The sequence below is a fragment of the Fundulus heteroclitus genome, chromosome 24, assembly GCF_011125445.2.
Source record: "Fundulus heteroclitus isolate FHET01 chromosome 24, MU-UCD_Fhet_4.1, whole genome shotgun sequence".
NCBI lineage: Eukaryota > Metazoa > Chordata > Actinopteri > Cyprinodontiformes > Fundulidae > Fundulus > Fundulus heteroclitus.
In genome coordinates, this window is record NC_046384.1 from 18310227 (window position 1) to 18328158 (window position 17932).

The 17932-nt window shown below is 42.0% G+C and overlaps 2 protein-coding genes across 2 annotated transcripts in view; one reads left to right on the forward strand and one right to left on the reverse strand.

Annotated features, from left to right (window-relative positions):
• The window catches only part of mgat5 (alpha-1,6-mannosylglycoprotein 6-beta-N-acetylglucosaminyltransferase), a 63091-nt gene extending 60366 nt beyond the window's left edge, over positions 1 to 2725 (forward strand). Inside the window, exon 16 of the mRNA XM_012871751.3 lies at positions 51 to 2725. Coding sequence (XP_012727205.2) covers positions 51 to 249 — 199 coding nt within the window. The 3' untranslated portion in view covers positions 250 to 2725. The remainder of the gene's footprint in view (positions 1 to 50) is intronic.
• Positions 2726 to 4796: 2071 nt separating this feature from the next.
• Positions 4797 to 17932, reverse strand: part of LOC105932546 (transmembrane protein 163) — a 28415-nt gene continuing 15279 nt past the window's right edge. Inside the window, exons 5-8 of the mRNA XM_021321098.2 lie at positions 16551 to 16647; positions 8234 to 8345; positions 7672 to 7813; positions 4797 to 6102 (exon numbers count right to left, since the gene is read on the reverse strand). Coding sequence (XP_021176773.1) covers positions 6042 to 6102; positions 7672 to 7813; positions 8234 to 8345; positions 16551 to 16647 — 412 coding nt within the window. The 3' untranslated portion in view covers positions 4797 to 6041. The remainder of the gene's footprint in view (positions 6103 to 7671; positions 7814 to 8233; positions 8346 to 16550; positions 16648 to 17932) is intronic.

The following is a 17932-nucleotide window of genomic DNA, read 5'->3' on the forward strand; positions in this document are numbered from 1 at the left end:
CCTCACACACACAGAGAACAAATGTAGCTGACGCTGTGTGTGTTTGTCAGGTTCGGCGTGAACTGCAGGACGGTGGATTCCAGCGCCGACACGGTGGTCCCGGCCTACAGCGAATCCCGCCACCACTGCATCTTCCAGTCGGACCTGCTGCTGTTCAGCTGCGCCGGCGCCCACCAGACGCTGCGGCGCATCTGCCCCTGCCGCGACTACATGAAAGGCCAAGTGGCGCTCTGCAAAGACTGCCTATAGCACCTGCAGGCTGGCGGAGCGAAGTGAGGAGGGGTGGGGAAGAGGAGCGACAGACACATGGAAGACTTTCTACGGCCGTGTTTGTTCTTCATATTTATTATTTTCCCCCCAGCTGCAGGAAGGGACCCGCTCCTGTAGCCAACCAGCGCGCCCGTAAACTCTGATTTACCAGCAGGGGGCGCCGAGACTCCAGGAAACTGGTGGCTTTACTTGAACTAACAAAGGGAGTCGGGTCAGACTTTAAGCCCACAGCTCATATCAGTGACTGCCTTTCTGCTCAAGCAGGAAACAGACTCTACCGCCCTCTACTGACCGCCACTCCACAACCTCCGTCCATTCCTCCTGTTCAAATCTAACACTGTTCTTCTTTAGGTAGGTTTGCACTGGACTGGATACACACTTATACATGCTGAAGAAGAAGAAGAAGTTTTACACTGTAACCAGCTCATTCCTCTGCACAAGAGAGATGAGGGCGTCCTCGGTAAACGTAGATGTCTAGATTTTTATTCTGCAAGTTTTATCGGTCTCTGAAACACACACACCCCCCCGTCCTCCTGTCCCAGATTTTAATGTTCAGAAGTGGAGCAGTCAGCATTGGTCTTCATTTTTATTTGCTTAAGTTGCACATTTGCATTAAGGATGACTGAGTGTGTGAGTGTGTGTGTGTGAGAGAGAGATTCTGCAAAAGGCCAGTAGAGAATTGTGAAAGTGTTGCTACGTATCGTCTGGTCCCTGCCGGGGTGGAGGGTCATTCTGTGGCTAGCGCTGTGGTGTACAGGGTCGCCGTGTGCTAGACATGATGTTGTCACGTCGTAGATGATAGAGCGTAGTCAGTGAGGCTATAACACCGCAGCCTGCAGAGAAACACGATAACCTTACAGCCGTCCATCCGTGTCTTCACGTAGACCAGCTGTCTAAACGTGTAGAAAATGTTTGTCCAGCAAACGGTAAGCAGCAAAAACATGCCAACTACGCATTCCTGCAGTGCACAACCTGGTTTTCTTGGATAATCATTAGTATTTTTAATTTGCCTGCAGACTAAAAAGTAAATAAGTTTGTAGTTCTTGTAATAAATGAAAAAAAAAATGCACTATGGTATGAGATTTCTAAAAAAGATATTAGTGACACTGTATATTGTTCATATAAGTTGAAATTTTCCTTTTTGTATTTATTTTGTATGCAGATCTTTATGGCTGTGTTTTGCTGGAAATCTTTTTATTTATAGCAGGGATGTCTTTATTCTTTTTTTCTGTTTAACAGTTTTTATTTATGGATGGTAATTTAAGAATAAAATGATCGTAAAATGTATGATTAAGATGAGGTTTGTCTGCAACTCTTCAGCTTTTAGAAGCGATACGAGACTTAAAAAAACACAGTTCATACCTGTGAAACTTTTATCACTTATCTAAACCACAATCTTTAATCAACCAACAGAAAGTAGAAAGTGTGGAACGGAAATGATTCATGGTTTCAACATCGTTTTAGATCCTGTGGCAACTGAATGCAAATCTTTTAGGGTATCCATCTACCAATTTTACTCATTCTATGCAAAATAGCTCAAACTGAGAGCCGGGTCTTACCACAGACTCTCTATTGACTAGGCCATTGCAGCTCACGCTGTGTGGACGATGAACATCCAGGATGGTCCTGGATTTAGTTTGCTGAATAAAAAGGTCTTTCCTAAATTTTATTTGTAAAAACCAAGCGTCATTTCCCTCCATATTCAGTAACAATCCACTTTGTGTTGGCGTATAACAAAATCCCCGTAAAATATATGAAGCCATTAATACTGAAGACAAACATCAGTTACATTAAGTTTTAGTGTCTTCCTAATTATACCATTACCTGCAGGTACAGATCAAACAGCAGGGGGCGCTGTTGTCACAGCTTGTATTTCCTAGACAAAAAGGGGCAAAGCTCTTCTTGTACTATTTGGAGTCATTGGTTAAAGACGTGAATTACCAGCTTCTCTTTTGTCTCATCGCTGTCTTTAAGATGGATAGTAGCAGACAAATGTGCCTTATTTTATTCCAAAAGGAGCAGGAACCTCAAACTGTTCGGGGTGTTTTTCTTTTTACATGTTTTTGGAGAAACTCGCGCTTCACTTTCTGTGTTTGCTCAAATTGTTTTTCTTTCGTCGGTGATCTGCTGCCAAGTTAGTATTTGGTGTTTTTGTTTTTTTTATTTTAAAAAACATAAATGTGCCTTTTGGTGTTTTCAGTTTGGTTCTGCCTCCTAGTAACCAGATTACCCAATTAACAGTGTTGGGAGTAATTGGATCATAGCAGCAGATGTAGAATAACGGGCTGCCTTAAACTGATTATTCAGAGGTCTACAGCCTTCCCTCAGCTGAGCGCTCTACCCTCGTGGTTTGCTCTTCCTGAGTGAACAGCCGTGAGACAACCCTGTTTTAAAGTTGCAGCCACAAGCCTTATTTCCTTTTTGTTTTTCAAGCCTCACAATCTCTGTTTGGCTTCTACGAATCGGCTCCGAGCACCAACCATATCTCGTTTTTGTTGACCGCAGCGTTTTGTTTTTTGTTTTTTAATCTGTTTTACAGTCACTTGAACGAGTCAATTTGTTTTTCAAGTCTTGTTTGAAGTTAGCATCTAGCGTCTGAAAACAGCAGAGCAGTGATGACTACAGTCCAATCAGCCAAAAGGTGAACGGTGACAATTTGTTTGTTCTTAATCAGAGGGAAACAGCTTTATTTTTTAAATAAATCTTTTTTTGGTGACAAGTGGCTCAGGTTCTGGATTATTTCCATAACATCACAGGAAGGTACACACAGTTGATACGTTTTAGGATGCAACTGGCCAAAGATAACCTGAAGTTTCTCATGGCTTCATACACGCCGGCCAACTTCATTCCTGTAAAGATGTGGATAAAGCCTCACACAGTACCATGTTTTACTGCAACAGCATAGACACACACTGAAAAGTGCAGAAACTGCAGTTTTCCATTTATTCTTGGAAGGGGGAAAAATCCTTCATTAAGTAGTTGCTGCACGCAATGTAATTCGTTTAATCCCTTTTATGCGCAGTTTCTTTGGATCGTCCAGAGTCTTTTCTACTCTAAGCCCAGAAGTTCTCCATTAGATTTCATCCAGGGACTGAGATCGACATTATTTTATGTCTGGTTAACAATTTGTGTTGATTTGGCCACATGTTTTAGATCATTATCCTGCTGAAAGAACCAAAGACAGCCCATTTACAGATATTTGCTTAGTATTTTCAAGAGAATACTGAGGTATCCAAAATCTTTGGAAGAAGAGCTGTCACATCCTCCTCTGTCCTCCAGAGGCGACTTTACAATTCACACCTTGGGAAACGACCCAAACAGGGCAGGACCAGGAAATCAGTCCTAATTGTCCCACTTTTTGTCCTGACTACAATTCATTAGTTACTGCAACCATGCATAGAACTAAAGAAGCATTTTGGAAGAGACGTAAAATGTCTTAACTAGTTGGCATCAAGCCTGCACACAATGGTTGGTTTGAATAAAAAGTTTTAAAAATACTTTTAATGGTCTTTCAGATAAAAAAAGGGCATAACTATTTTTCTACAGTTTACAATGAGCGATTATGCTGCTGCAATAAAAGATTCATTTTACATTCAAGTTTTAAAAACAGTAATGTTTGCATGTAATTAAAAACTAGCATCAAAGCACAGAGTATACATTCATTTACAGCCACTGCAGCAAGTGAGGAAAGTTCATAAAAAGAGCACAACATCCTGGACCCTGCTGTAACCTGACAATCAGAACTTCACTCGCTAACATTAATAATTACATTTCACTGATCGGCAGAGTTAAGGCTTTAGATTTAAATACGAGCACAGATAGAAACAGAAGCAGGGCGTCTCCAACGCCCTGAATAATAAAATCTTTTCAAGCAGGACGAGATATTCCCAGTCAGGAAAAGATGAACATGAAGGAAGCGTGGCGTGTTGACTGCATCTCGCCTTCGTCTTACATTAAACCTGGAGCTGCCCGTTTAAATCCCAGAGCAAACTGCAGCTCAGAAAAAAAGCTCCCATGTTGACTCTTGATAAATGATTAAGATAAATATTGACTCGTTGAGCTGGCGGCTGCCCAGAACGGTAAATGTGAACTTCCACATCCAATGTTTTCCAGGAACACCTATTGCAGTCTCACCTGTAGCCGAAGGCAACGCAGCTACATCCTGGAAAACAATGAACCTGCATCCAAGCTTTGGAGCTGGTGCCTTAGATCGGTTTGTTTCAGATTTATCAGATTAACCAGCCAGCGGTCAGGCAATAAAAGAGCTAAACTCCGGATAGTCAATCAAGGCTGTTTTGTTGCAGTACCTGCAGACGCTGCTGCAGTCTTCACTAACCTGACTGAATCCAGCTCGTCATGATGAAACGCTACTGCAGTACACACTGGAAGCAATGGACCACGAGGGAGTCAAAACCCAGTTAACTCTCTGGAAACCAGGTGAAAAAAAACACTTTAAGTGTGGGACTCATGGCAGCTTTTAGAGGAAACATTCCCCAATCAAACAGCTGCTTTTTCTGCCTGTGAGAAAACAACTAAAAACAGAACAGGAAACACTCCCTCTTCATGTTACAGAGCAAACCTGCTGGATAATCCAATAAGAAACCACTTTTTAATCACAGGAGGTAGCAAACTGGTATCTTAAGACAGATTTCTGCTGAAAGGTTTAGTTTTAAATAAGCTTCAGACGTCTACATCTCTACTTGCTTTACGCTAAAATGTATTAAATACAGTACGTAGTTAGATAAAAATGCAGTAACCTCTTTAGTCCAGTAGGTGGTGCAAGTTCTGAATGTCCTACCAGACTGTTTCAGGTATTTTCTGAGATAAGAGTATGGAAAAAATATTAGCATTTCCAGAATTAATTTCCTGACTCACTGCATAAATGCTCCGTCCATTTGTCCATCTGACTCACATACATTCATCCTCTATATCCACATTTGGCCGTCCATCCGATATCATAACCTGACCTCTGCAGAAGCATCTACCATAAATTAATGGAGAATCATTGGAGTCATACTTCAATAAAAGGCTACATGAGGATTGTGGAGATTTGAGTCTGGAACAATACAGGATTTTGACATCAAATGCTTTTCTTGGATGGCAAATAAAAAAAATAAGGTCATTCCAACTATGTTTCCCCTGTTAGAGTGAGTGCAGCGCAGGCCACGACTGAAATAAATGAAGCTGGCATGGGAAAGTTGGAACGGAGCCACTAAAATGCCGGACCTCCTTCCTTTGCCTAATGGGCCTTATATTGACTTGCTTCTCTGCGGTCATAAAAAAGTAAAACTCTGGTAATACTGAGCTGCTACATCAATCACCTGGAGCTGATGCACTGCAATGTTTTATAGCACAACTGAGCCATGGCCTCCAGGAACCACGGGACAAATAATCTGTTACATCGTGATGAGCTGGAGCTGAGGCACACTAAATCAGCTGGCTGAACTAAAATCTCTCGGCTCATTAGCCTTTAACAAACTGCGGCCCAAACTCAGAACTACAAATGGAGGCATGGAAAAGCGGAGCACCCACTCACTGTGACCAGACAGGCTTAGATAAACTGTATGTACACTGAACTGTAAAACACTCAAGTTCCCAAAGCTTTCATCCATCATCACCGTTCCCCATCCGCTTCAGATCCGCAGTTCAGTCTTTGGCTGACAGAGACGTCTTCAGCTCGGGGACGGAGTGGGACCGTCTGTGGATGGACAGTAAGGAGCGTCTCTACTGTCCCCCGTCCTCTCGGCCCCCTTGGTTTCCTCTGTGAGCCGTCACTCAAAGCGCTCGTAGTTCCTGGTCTGCCTGACCCGGGGGATCATGTCCCGCAGCAGCCTGGAGCACACGGAGGACAGTTTTTAGGTCAAACTGGTTATCCCAGCATGCAACAGTGGAAAATACCTGCTGTGTTTCTCCCTGAAACAATTTAAACTTTTAACAAAAGGCTTTTTTTTCTTTTAACAAAGCCTGTACATCTTCACCTTTTTTCTAAACTGTTTTACTTAAATGACACTTTTATTGTAGGAGTTAAATCAACACGCAGATTTATGAAGTAAATCCAATAATTTCCCTTCATACTGTGCTGAAAATGTTAACATAACCCCTCCTTTTGAGTTTCTCTCCTCAGAAAAGCCCTTGATTTTTCTTCTCAGTTTGTCACAGTGCACAAACTATTTTATTTGGGGTTTGTAGCGCCCATTTGTAAAATGAAAGGGAAATAACATGGTTATAAGACGTTTTCACAAATAAAAACCTGAAAAGTGTGACATTTGCATTTAGCCACTCAATACTTTGCCGTGAAAAGTGAGTCTGCAGCTACAGCTCTGGGCCTTTTGTGGGATGTCGCTGCCAGCTTTATAAACCTACTCTGACTCACTCAGACTGGATAAAGAACATCTCTGAACAGCAACTTGCATGATCCTACTCCCATCGTGTTTCAGCGTGGGGATGGTGTTCATATAGTGATGTGTAGTTTTCCTCCACAGGTGTGTAGAACCTGTGGATATATAGTCCCCATTATGGGGCGTGGCAAACCACACACAGGACTTCTTCTGGCTTCACCTCTACAGAAGTCACAGTTGGGAAGTTCAACTTATTTTAGTTGTGGACAGATTCCCACACCTGAGCTCTGAATCTCTGCAGCTCCTCCAGTTGTGTCCCTTTTTCTACGTGATACTGTTTGTCAAAGTTTCAGAGGACTTTATACTTTATATAGCAATTATACTATATTTGAGTAAAGAAGGCTGATACAAATGCCCACTATACTTTATATTTTCATTTGTAAATGCATTTTTAACCTATGCCACTGCAAAAACGGAACTGAAATAAGTAAAATATTCTTAAAATTAGTGTATTTGTCCTTGATTTGTCCTGAGCAGGTAAATTAGATGATCTGCCAATGGAATAAGATTTTTTAACTTAGTATGGGAACAACTCATTTTATTTATAAGTGCAGCCTATCTAATTATCTTATTTTAGAGGTCAACATACTCATTCCCTTGGCAGATAATCTTATTTACCTCAAAGACAAATGCACTAATTTCAAGAAAATTTTACTCATCTTATTTCCATTTTTTTGTAAATAATGATACGCTACATTGTGTTGGTTTATCACATAATATCACATTAATCCACGGTTTTTGTGGATGTAACATGACAAAATGTGAAGAAGTTATATAATGGCTATGGAAACTTTTGAGACGGCGCAGTAGCTGCTGAATTCAGTCTCGTCTTTGAGGATTATAGACACCCCTGGTGTCAATAATTTGAGCCAGTGCTGCTGATTAAGGGCATCTTTCTCTTCTTACACTCTCAAAACCAAACCAAGTGACGATTTACTGACAGCAGAAAACATGCAAACGTGACGGAGAACGCTTGTTTCAGACACATGTGGATGCAGCTTACTTGACTCCGTAGGCGAGGATGATGAGGCCCATGAGGACGCCTATTGTTCCATCCAGGTACCACACCTTGGGCTCATGTTTGAACACTTCAGCACTGATGAGGATGGAGAAGCCCATGATCCCTCCAACCATAGAGTTGAATCCTGGAAAGAGGAAATGCTGCTTGGTTCAGAAACCTTTCTGTGCGCTCCTACATTGCAGCATTTAAAGCAGTTGAACTTTTGCACCTTTTGTCACATTACAGCTACAAATCTTCACGTATGTTAGGATCTTATGAGATAAAGCAGAGAAGCAGCTGAGATGTGAAACGTGGCGGTGGCAGCATCATGCTGTGGGAATAACCATCAGAATGTGAAAATATGAGTTACATAAAGCAGAGGGAGGCTTGAATGCCTCCAGTGTGTTTCAGGCTGACTGAAGCTGCTCTGTGTGGGTGGAGGAGTCCAGGAATGTCGACGTACAAATAAATGTCACGCTTTCAGACGTGAAGGTCTGACTTAGTTAGAAGATAAGAGCGGCGCTCTGGATCACGCGTTTCACAGAACCCACGTGAGCACGCGTACCGTCGGTGATGAGAGCGCGGCTGGTGAGCACTTTGCCGAGCATGAACTTGATCACGGCCAGGACGACGCACACCAAGCCGCTGACGATGGACACGCTGAACAGGAAGTCGTCCTGGAAGAGACCGAGAAAGGAGAAACTGAGTATTTGAAGCTGATGACGGCGCCCCACAGAGATAAACCTCAGGTTCTATCTAATGCTTCGTTATCCATTTGATGTTTTATGGTTATGCAGTAACAGCAGTGGTGAGAGCTGATTTGAAGCATTGGCTCCTAATGCTTCAAATCAGACGCCTCTACTAAAATCCCTTCTGGCAGCCTCACAGTGACCTCCCAGAGCAGCTCTCAGCTCCTTGCTGCAGGTCCTCCTCAGCAACCCTCCAGTCTCTGCAGGTAGCCCCCCCCCTCTCCCCTAATGCTCTCAGATTCTGGATCAATCAGCACAGACTGCATCCGCCCCCTCCTAAACGACCAACGGTAGTCCTAAATTACTCTTTAGCTTCTCCTTCATTGCAAACATCTCTGGTTGCCGTTCAGCTGTAATAATCTTCTTGCTGCAGCGTCTTAAGAGTTTCACAGCAGAAAGAGTCGGCGCAGCCTGAAGGCCGGAGCACAAAGGAGGGCTGGGAGAGGAGGAAGGCGGCTGCAGAGCTCTCAGTGCCGCTGCAGCAGCATTAATATTGCACTACGGCCTTGGAGCCACGAAAAGCTGCTTTGGCTGGCTCACGCATCAAAGAGGAGAGAAAACCTGCTGCATGGATCTGACTCGTGCTGGAAGTCTACAGTGACTAAATCATGTCCACTCCATCCGTCACTTTATTTACTGCTACAGACAGATGAGCCGCTTCAGAAAACACAGACACCATTATGAAATGTAAAGCGTTCTTTAAGATTTAAGCTTATTTGACTTTATTCACCAGTTTATCTGGGCGTCTCTGTTTTTGGCCCCATTGTTGCTGGGGTTTGGGGGGAACTAAATGGATTAGTGCGTCTCAGAATAAAGCAGTCAGACACAGGGGTTGGACAATGAAACTGAAACACCTCTCATTTTAATGTGGGAGGTTTCATGGCTAAATTGGACCAGCCTGGTGGCCAATCTTCATTAATTGCACATTGAACCAATAAGAGCAGAGTGTGAAGGTCCAATTAGCAGGGTAAGAGCACAGTTTTGCTCAAAATATTGCAATGCACACAACATTATGGGTGACATGGGTGAGTTCAAAGGAGGATAAATTGTTGGTGCACGTCTTGCTGGCGCATCTGTAACCAAGACAGCAAGTCTTTGTGATGTATCAAGAGCCACGGTATCCAGGGTAATGTCAGCATACCACCAAGAAGGATGAACCACATCCAACAGGATTAACTGTGGACGCAAGAGGAAGCTGTCTGAAAGGGATGTTCGGGTGCTAACCCGGATTGTATCCAAAAAACATAAAACCACGGCTCCCCAAATCACAGCAGAATTAAATGCGCACCTCAACTCTCCTGTTTCCACCAAAACTGTCTCCACAGGGTCAATATCCACAGCCGGGCTGCTATAGCCAAACCTTTGGTCACTCGTGCCAATGCCAAACGTCGGTTTCAATAGTGCAAGGAGCGCAAATCTTGGGCTGTGGACAATTTGAAACATGTATTGTTCTCTGATGAGTCCACCTTTACTGTTTTCCCCACATCCGGGAGAGTTACGGTGTGGAGAAGCCCCAAAGAAGCATATTACCCAGACTGTTGCATGCCCAGAGTGAAGCATGGGGGTGGATCAGTAATGGTTTGGGCTGCCATATCATGGCATTCCCTTGGCCCCATACTTGTGCTAGATGGGCGCGTCACTGCCAAGGACTACCGAACCATTCTGGGGGACCATGTGCATCCAATGGTTCAAACATTGTATCCTGAAGGAGGTGCCGTGTATCAGGATGACAATGCACCAATACACACAGCAAGACTGGTGAAAGATTGGTTTGATGAACTTGAAAATGAAGTTGAACATCTCCCATGGCCTGCACAGTCACTAGATCTAAATTATTGAGCCACTTTGGGGTGTTTTGGAGGAGCGAGTCAGGAAACATTTTCCTCCACCAGCATCACGTCGTGACCTGACCACTATCCTGCAAGAAGAATGGCTTAAAATCCCTCTGACTACTGTGCAGGACTTGTATATGTCATTCCCAAGAAAGCATCAATCAACAAAGCAGAGCAAGACGAATTGATGCTGTATTGGCCGCAAAAGAAGGCCCTACACCATACTAATAAATTATTGTGGTCTAAAACCAGGTGTTTCAGTTCCATTGTCCAACCCCTGTATATTTTAGGTGTACGCTGCTAAATTGGCAGTAGGTAACACGGGAAGGGTGTCCTGCCTTATAAAGCGGCGTAGAGATGCTTCGCTTATGGAGCCGCCTTATTCAGCTGCCAGAGGAAGGCTGACCAATAAAACTGCTGTGTTTTTTACCTAATTTCTGATTTAGACTATGTTTTTAAATAAACAGCAGTGTAATTTAAATTCCATAAATAACAATTTCAAGAAGCGACGGAAACAAGATATTTGTAGAAAAAAATAAACAAAGAAACTCTATTCAGCTTAAGGAAAAGTGACTGAGCGCTGTGTAAAACTGAAGTTATCCCGTGAAAAAAAACGTCTCTTTGTGCCCAGATTAGAAGTGGTAGCCTTGCTCTGGCTGTGGAAGTGGGTGGGTGGGTAGAAAGGTCTCCCTGTGGAGGAGAAAGTCTGTTCTCTGACCTTAATGTGGCGGAAGATGAATATCATTGTGTCCTTTACTGTTCTCTATATTCTGATTTGAGATTTTCCTTAATTGAATGTATAAATAGAGGTAATGCAGATGTATTTTGGCAACCTGAAAATTCTTAGTTGGATGTGTGACAGGTCTATTTTTTTAATTTGCTACTTTTAGTTGCGAAACGTGATACAGAAGACGACGAGTGCTGTATCCTTGTTGAATTTTGTGACTTGATCCAGCACGTCGTCCCTCCTTCCTCTGACAAACCTTATGGAGATGCTGGTTTCATTTTCCAGTGGGACGTGATGTCTGCCCGGCCTGCTAAAGGTACCAAAACAAAAGAACCTATGGAGTATTGTCCAGATTAAGATAATAGACACCAGACCCAACATTTCAGATGAAGCTAAAGGCAGCTATGAAAGTAATGCAGTCAGAAGGAACCCAACCAAGTACTGAGTCTGACGTTTCTGCTTACAAAGTTTTTTTACTTGATCCTATGTGTTATTCAAATTTTCTGAGGTTCTGGACTTTGGGTTTTCACTTTCTGTAAACCATAATCACAAGAAAAAAAACTTTAAATGATTCCCGCTGTGTAACAAATCTAGATAAAATGTGAATTTCACTTTCTGAAATGAGTGACTAATGTTTAACCCTTTCCACAATATTCTCATTTCTTAAGATTAACCTTTATAAAGGAACTCTTTCCTGATTGAGACGGAGGCCACGTTTTCAGGCAGGGCAGCGTACGCTTGTCCAAACAGCTTTGGTACCAAAGTGCCTTTAAATCAGCTGAATCTGACCAAGTGACGCGTTTATTGTGGCGGTCCTGGTGCCAAAAGCTGACTGAACCAGCTGGGTATCAAATCTGAGGTTCTCTCTTTTCTTTCTTTCCCCTCTTAGATAAAAGTGGATATTTGTGCGACATGCAGTATTTTTACACCCTTGAAATGAACATCTTACCTCACTGAGGTCACTAAAAAAAAGTGGAGCGCCTGTTGAAGGTTTTCAGGCTTTCACCTCAATGCAGAGATGAGTTTTGTGGCGGACGTTACTGACGTTAATTGGGCCCAGAGAAGCAGAGCGGGAGCAGGCGGGCGTCAAACCAACCACCCTCCTTTACACATCCCCTCCCCCTAACCCTGCATATTTAAGCAGCTGCTTACCTCATTAACATTTCATGAGGATGGGGGGAAATTAACCTTATTTCCAACCCTGGCACAGGGAGGAAGGTTGAAAGGCTCCTGACTCTTATGCTGCCCTGGTGTTACAATGAGAGAGTGTGAGATGAGGAGAAAAACACAATCTGTCAGCCTTTGTTTACGCTGTGGCGCTCGCCGTGTATCACCACCGTCTGTCTTCTTCTCTGCAGCAGCAGATGAATGGAGTGAAAACACAGTTGGTCCAATAAATCAATGCAGCATTTGGGAAACTAATTGAATTTCTAACCTGGGTGCGTTACCTAGGCTTGGTAGCTCTTTGCTCTGAGGCTGATCGATAAATATTAACACATGGTTAAAGTAGATCCACGTACAGACAGATTTTTAAGTGCAATGACGGTCAATCGTCGGTAAAAATAACGTTTCTCCGTTTTCATTCAGAGCACAAATATGTAGAGCCTCTCACCTCTTTTTCATGTTTTCTCACATTCCAAATAAAACCTTCAACATGTTTGTGGGTAGATCTTATTTGACAGACCAACACAGTGTAGCGCAAAATTGTGAAGGCCAAAGAAAATAATCCATTACAAATAAAATCTGAAAAGTGCTGCCTTGGTCAGTGGACCATTATTTATTCTAGTCTGGGGCCACAAACGGCCCCCGAGCTGCTCTTTAGACATCCCTGATCTAATGACCCATTCCTCCTTGTAAATGAATCTCTAGCTCATCAGTCAGACTCGATGGAGAGCCATGGTGAACATCAGTTTAAGTCTTATTCTCTCAACTAGATTACACTGCAAAAATGGAAGTAAAAATAAGTAATATTTTCTTAAAATGAGTGCATCTGTCCTTGATTTGAGCAGGTAAATAAGATGATCTGCCATTGGAATAAGACTTCTGCACTTAAAATAGGAACAATTCATCTCCATCATCTTATTTCAAGTGCAGGATGTCTAATTATCTTATTTTAGGGGTCAAAATACTCATTTCATTGGCAGATAATCTTATTTACCTGCTCAAATCTAGGACAAAAACACACATTTTAAGAACATTTTACTTATTTTTAGATCAGTTTTTGCAGTGTAGAGTCTGGGCTTTGACTAGGCCATTCTAACATGACTACTTGGCTCCGTCTCATGGCTGGATGTATAGGGTTGTTGTCCTTTCTAAAGTCTTTAATAGGTTTTCTTCCAGTATGTCCCTGTATTTATATTCAGGACGATGTGTAGTGTTGGTTTTCTTCCACACACACGACGCTTTGCATGTAGGCTAACAACAAGAAAAGCACGGACCTCTTGGTTGCTTTTCTGACCAAAAACTAACTAATGCTCTTCCTGCCCATCCAGTAAGTTTAGGTGGACAGTCATGTCGAGGCAGGTTTGCAGTTGTTCTGTAAAGCTTGGATTATTATTTTCCAACCAAATCCTGCTTTAAACTTCAGCATTTATTCAGAGCAAAGAAAGAATCTCATTCATTCACAACCAGACGCAGCCTCCTGCTGGTCTCACACAAAAACTCCCAAAGAAATACGTGAAGTTTGTGGTTTTCTGTTAATGTCAAAACAGGTATCAGGAATAATAACATACTTTTTAAAATTTGCTCATGTACAAGATCAGTAAATTTATGATGATTATTTTTAATTATCCAATTTAGCCCCTGCACAGTTTCTACGGCGACCGCTACTGCCTAGCAACAGGGTGGTGAAGCTATTTGCAGAAGTGTCAACGGCGCCGAGTCCTCACACCTGAGATTTCTGACATGCTTCATCCTGCAGCTCCGACACGGTTACGCCTCATTCTCACCGTCGGTGGAAAAGAGCAAGTTTGGAAAAAACGAAAACCACAAAACTAGAGACTAACTGCCTCCTGCGTACCTTATTTATCATTATTTAGCATATTTTCTGGAAACCCTCTAATTTTATTGAACAGACATTAAAATCAACTACTGGGTTTCAACAATATTGATCGTAGTTTAATTATTGTAGGGTAAGAATTAACTTTAACTTAATTATGAAATACAGAATATAAATTAACCTTCCTAGAAAAGGTAAATAATGAAGCCAAACAAGGAAGAAGGCACTGCTGCGCATCAGGAAACTGATCCGTCTGTTCATAAGTCCACTTAACCCTTCGCTCCACACACAAAACAAAGCTGGGTTGACAATAACCAGTGTTTAAAAAAATACATTTAGTCAACACCCAGAAGCTAAAGATGACTGTAAAAACTTTTTGATCTGATAAAACAGAATAAGCCTTTAAGCCAAAAAGAAAACTGGCCTGTGTCTTGTTAAGAAAAGCTTCCACACACAGAAGCATTGTGGTGGTGGCTCTTTATATTTAAATGTTTGTTGTTGTTTTTACTGGCAGGCCAATGAAAATATGTCAGAAATAGTGAGACGATATGTCTTAGTCTCTAAAACGGATCCACTGTCCACTAAAGGCCATCCATACTTAACTCTGATCAGCCCACTCAACTGATTTCAATGAAAATCTTTCTTTCCATATGTGGTTTTCCATCTTAAGCATATTATCGTTTGCAGGAGAGATGCACATTTTTGTTTAATCCAGTTATCAATACTATTTATTATTTTATTACTTTTTTAAAATGTACTTCTATACTTTCTTAAATTTAAATGAAACCTAATCAAGTAGCAGGTCATATGATCAGTGTCTACCATTATTGCCTTCAGGAATTAAATTTACATTTTTGAAAACAATGCTGTTTTTTACATGATGTACTTGAAGGGAGCGCAGCTCACCCCCAGACATCTTTTAAAGATCCTTCATGGAAGGCTGACCCAAAGAGTATGCAGTGTTTTTAACGGTAATATTTTTGGATATGTCATGCAGAAACGTCACCAAGTTGGCTTCGCTTTATGCAATAATAACTCAATTCTTAGGCCAAACCCCTCAAAACTAACAAACCGAGTTTTGTTGCAGCCTGGTTTTGTGTTTATTGGCAGGAGACACAGTAAAACTGCAGCTGCGTTCAGTTACACGTTTAACTCTTTTCAGACCATCCCTGCAGGTACAGCAGAAAAAACATCACAGATTGTCTTTATTTTACATAATTGAAGGTTTAATCAGCATCAGGAAGTTAATTAGGATGATCATAGTGCTTTAACCCACTCAAACCAAAATTCTGTATTTTCCAAATATAAATATACTTTGTTTTCCTTTTGACTGAAGAGTTATAACTCAGTGTGTCTGTCCCCTTTTTTGCTAGACAACTTTAACTCAGTCAGTTAAATCGGTATTATTTTGGTTTTTGAGCACAAACAGCTTAAACAAGACAACCCCATGCTAAATCACATCTGCACTGAATTTTTGGTAATAAGAGTCCAAAGTGACTGCTATCACAGATGTAGTCTAAAGAGCCTGCTTTATTTTCCGACAACAAAATACCATGAATCTGTAAATGAAAGCAGCTGTTTTGGGGATTCAGACATTATTAAAAACATTTTATGTGATCAAAGACGACAGGGGGGAATATGATATCTATGTTTTTAAACTTTGCTTCAGACAATGATAAATGAATAAGAACTAGTTCATGATGGAGTAGGGGTCCTAGTTCAGAAAGTATGGATGGTGAACTCTGAACCTGGATCAATTCATTTCAACCTGGTTGAACTGAATTTAGAACAAGTTCTTGTTAAGGTTGAACTTGGTGTGTTTAGTCTGTTAAGGGCTCCTTTTATATTATAATATTTAATTAAGAGAGCATGTTCTACACTGAATCTCCATGCTGCAGTCATGACAAAACAGATATTTGTTATTTCTCTTAGAGATAAACTACCAGGCTGAAGCCTTTCAGCTGCTTACCGACATCCAGACTAGCAGTCCCCATTTTTATTTATTACCGCCAGCAGGACCTGATCCGACCAACGAAAATACTTTAAGTTCAGACTCCAGTCAAATCCTTTCTGAAAGGCCAGACAGGGACAGACTCGGCTTCATGTAAATATGTGCCATGGCTGTCTGGACGCTGTATGATTTGGATTCAGTGAGGTACAGATATTATTAGATACAAGCCCAAACTGAGCTGGGCTCTCTCCAAGTCTAAAATCCTTGTCCCTGGCAGACACCCGGACAGCAGAGAAGTGTCCTCGTCCTGGCGGGACAAGTCCTACAGATTCCACTAAAACATCTGATTATGCACCCGGCATTTGGCTAGCATTCCCAAGCTCCAGTTCATCTGGTCAGACCGAAGGTCAGGTGCCTTGTTTAGCCGTGTGACTGTCGCTGCTACCGCTGCTATAATTTACAGCATATTTACCCATATTGTGGATGTTTTAATGGAAAGCTCTCACTCATCTCTGGTATTTACTGCACACTCTTACAGCAAAGGCTGATCTAGTATTGTCTGGGTAATAAATGATTGGCTTTATAATGATTACCTCGTAGATCTGTGTGCACAATAGTTACTCACCACTTCAGGCAGCAGCTTGGTGGCCAGGTCATGGATGGCCTTTCCCATGATGCACACGGAGGACAGGATGAAGATCACGCCCAGGATCATACAGGCTCTGAGGAGGAGGAGGAGAAGTCAGATGGTGATCAGATACAATCTATATTATTTTAATATCCTGTTGTTTTTATGGTTTTACCTGTTTTTAAATTGTAATTTTATTGCTTGTTTTATTATATTTTTTCACCTACTATCCATGAAGACAGTAACACAGCCGACAGTTCGGGGTTGTGGTGAAATCTAAAGCACTGACCATCTCAGAGCTGATTTGAAAGTGGACACAGTATGGCATACCTGCAAGCCTAACAACACATGGATGCCCACCTAAACTTTCTGTCCGGGTAAGGAGAACATTGATCAAATAAGCATCCAAGAGGCCCATAGTAACTCTGGAGCAGCTGCACTAACCCACAGCTCAGGTGGTTGAGGTGAAACCACAGCAACAATCAAAACAGTGTGTCTGCAGAAAAACTAATATTGGCCGTTCCCCTTTAAAACAGAACCCCATTGTCAACCAGGGGGGCGGCAGCATCATGGTGGTTAGAGATGATGGAAGATGGACTGAGCAGAAAAACACAGACACTAGTTTAAAACCACCAAAAACTTTAAACTGGGGTGGAGTTTCATCTTCCAGCCGTACAACAACCAGATATAAATCCAGTTGTGAATCTGTGGCTAGACTTGGAGATATTGCTGCTCCCATTTGTTCTCCATTCAAAGCTTCTCTGGAGTGATAAAAGGGGCAAAAGTCTCCGTCTCTAAATGTGCAAAGCTGCTAGAGACATACCCCCAAGAAGCTTCCTTTTGCCTCGGAGGTCAGAACTCATGAGTTGCAGATTACGTCATCTCCACCTTGTTTCCAGTTTCCCTCCGTCGGACAGCAGGAAAAAACATGGAGCCTCGCAATGTTGTTAAAACAACAATGACAATAACGCTGTTCTAGGTGGTATTTTGTGCAACTACAGCTGAAACATCCTTGTCTGATGAACACTGAAAGGCAGCACCTGTACGACTGACTAAATGTTACATAAATAATAGAGAGCTGCTGCAAACAGGTCATAGTGTGAGGTTTTACTCAATGCTGCTGCAAGTAGCAGCCATCATGAATGCCGATGTCGGGTACCATCCTGCTGCACCGACTTTAGGGGACGTTCCAGTTTAAATTTCAAAGTATTGACTCTGGATTCTTCACATAAACTCCAGATAGGAAGTTTGTGGTTAAGTCTAGAGGAAAACAAAAAATGATTTTCCTGAATTGCTCTGAAAGCGGGCTAACATCCCTACAGTGTTGTGAGATGCGCTCTGAGTATTGACTGAGAAGCAGCAGATGTCCTTTAACAACC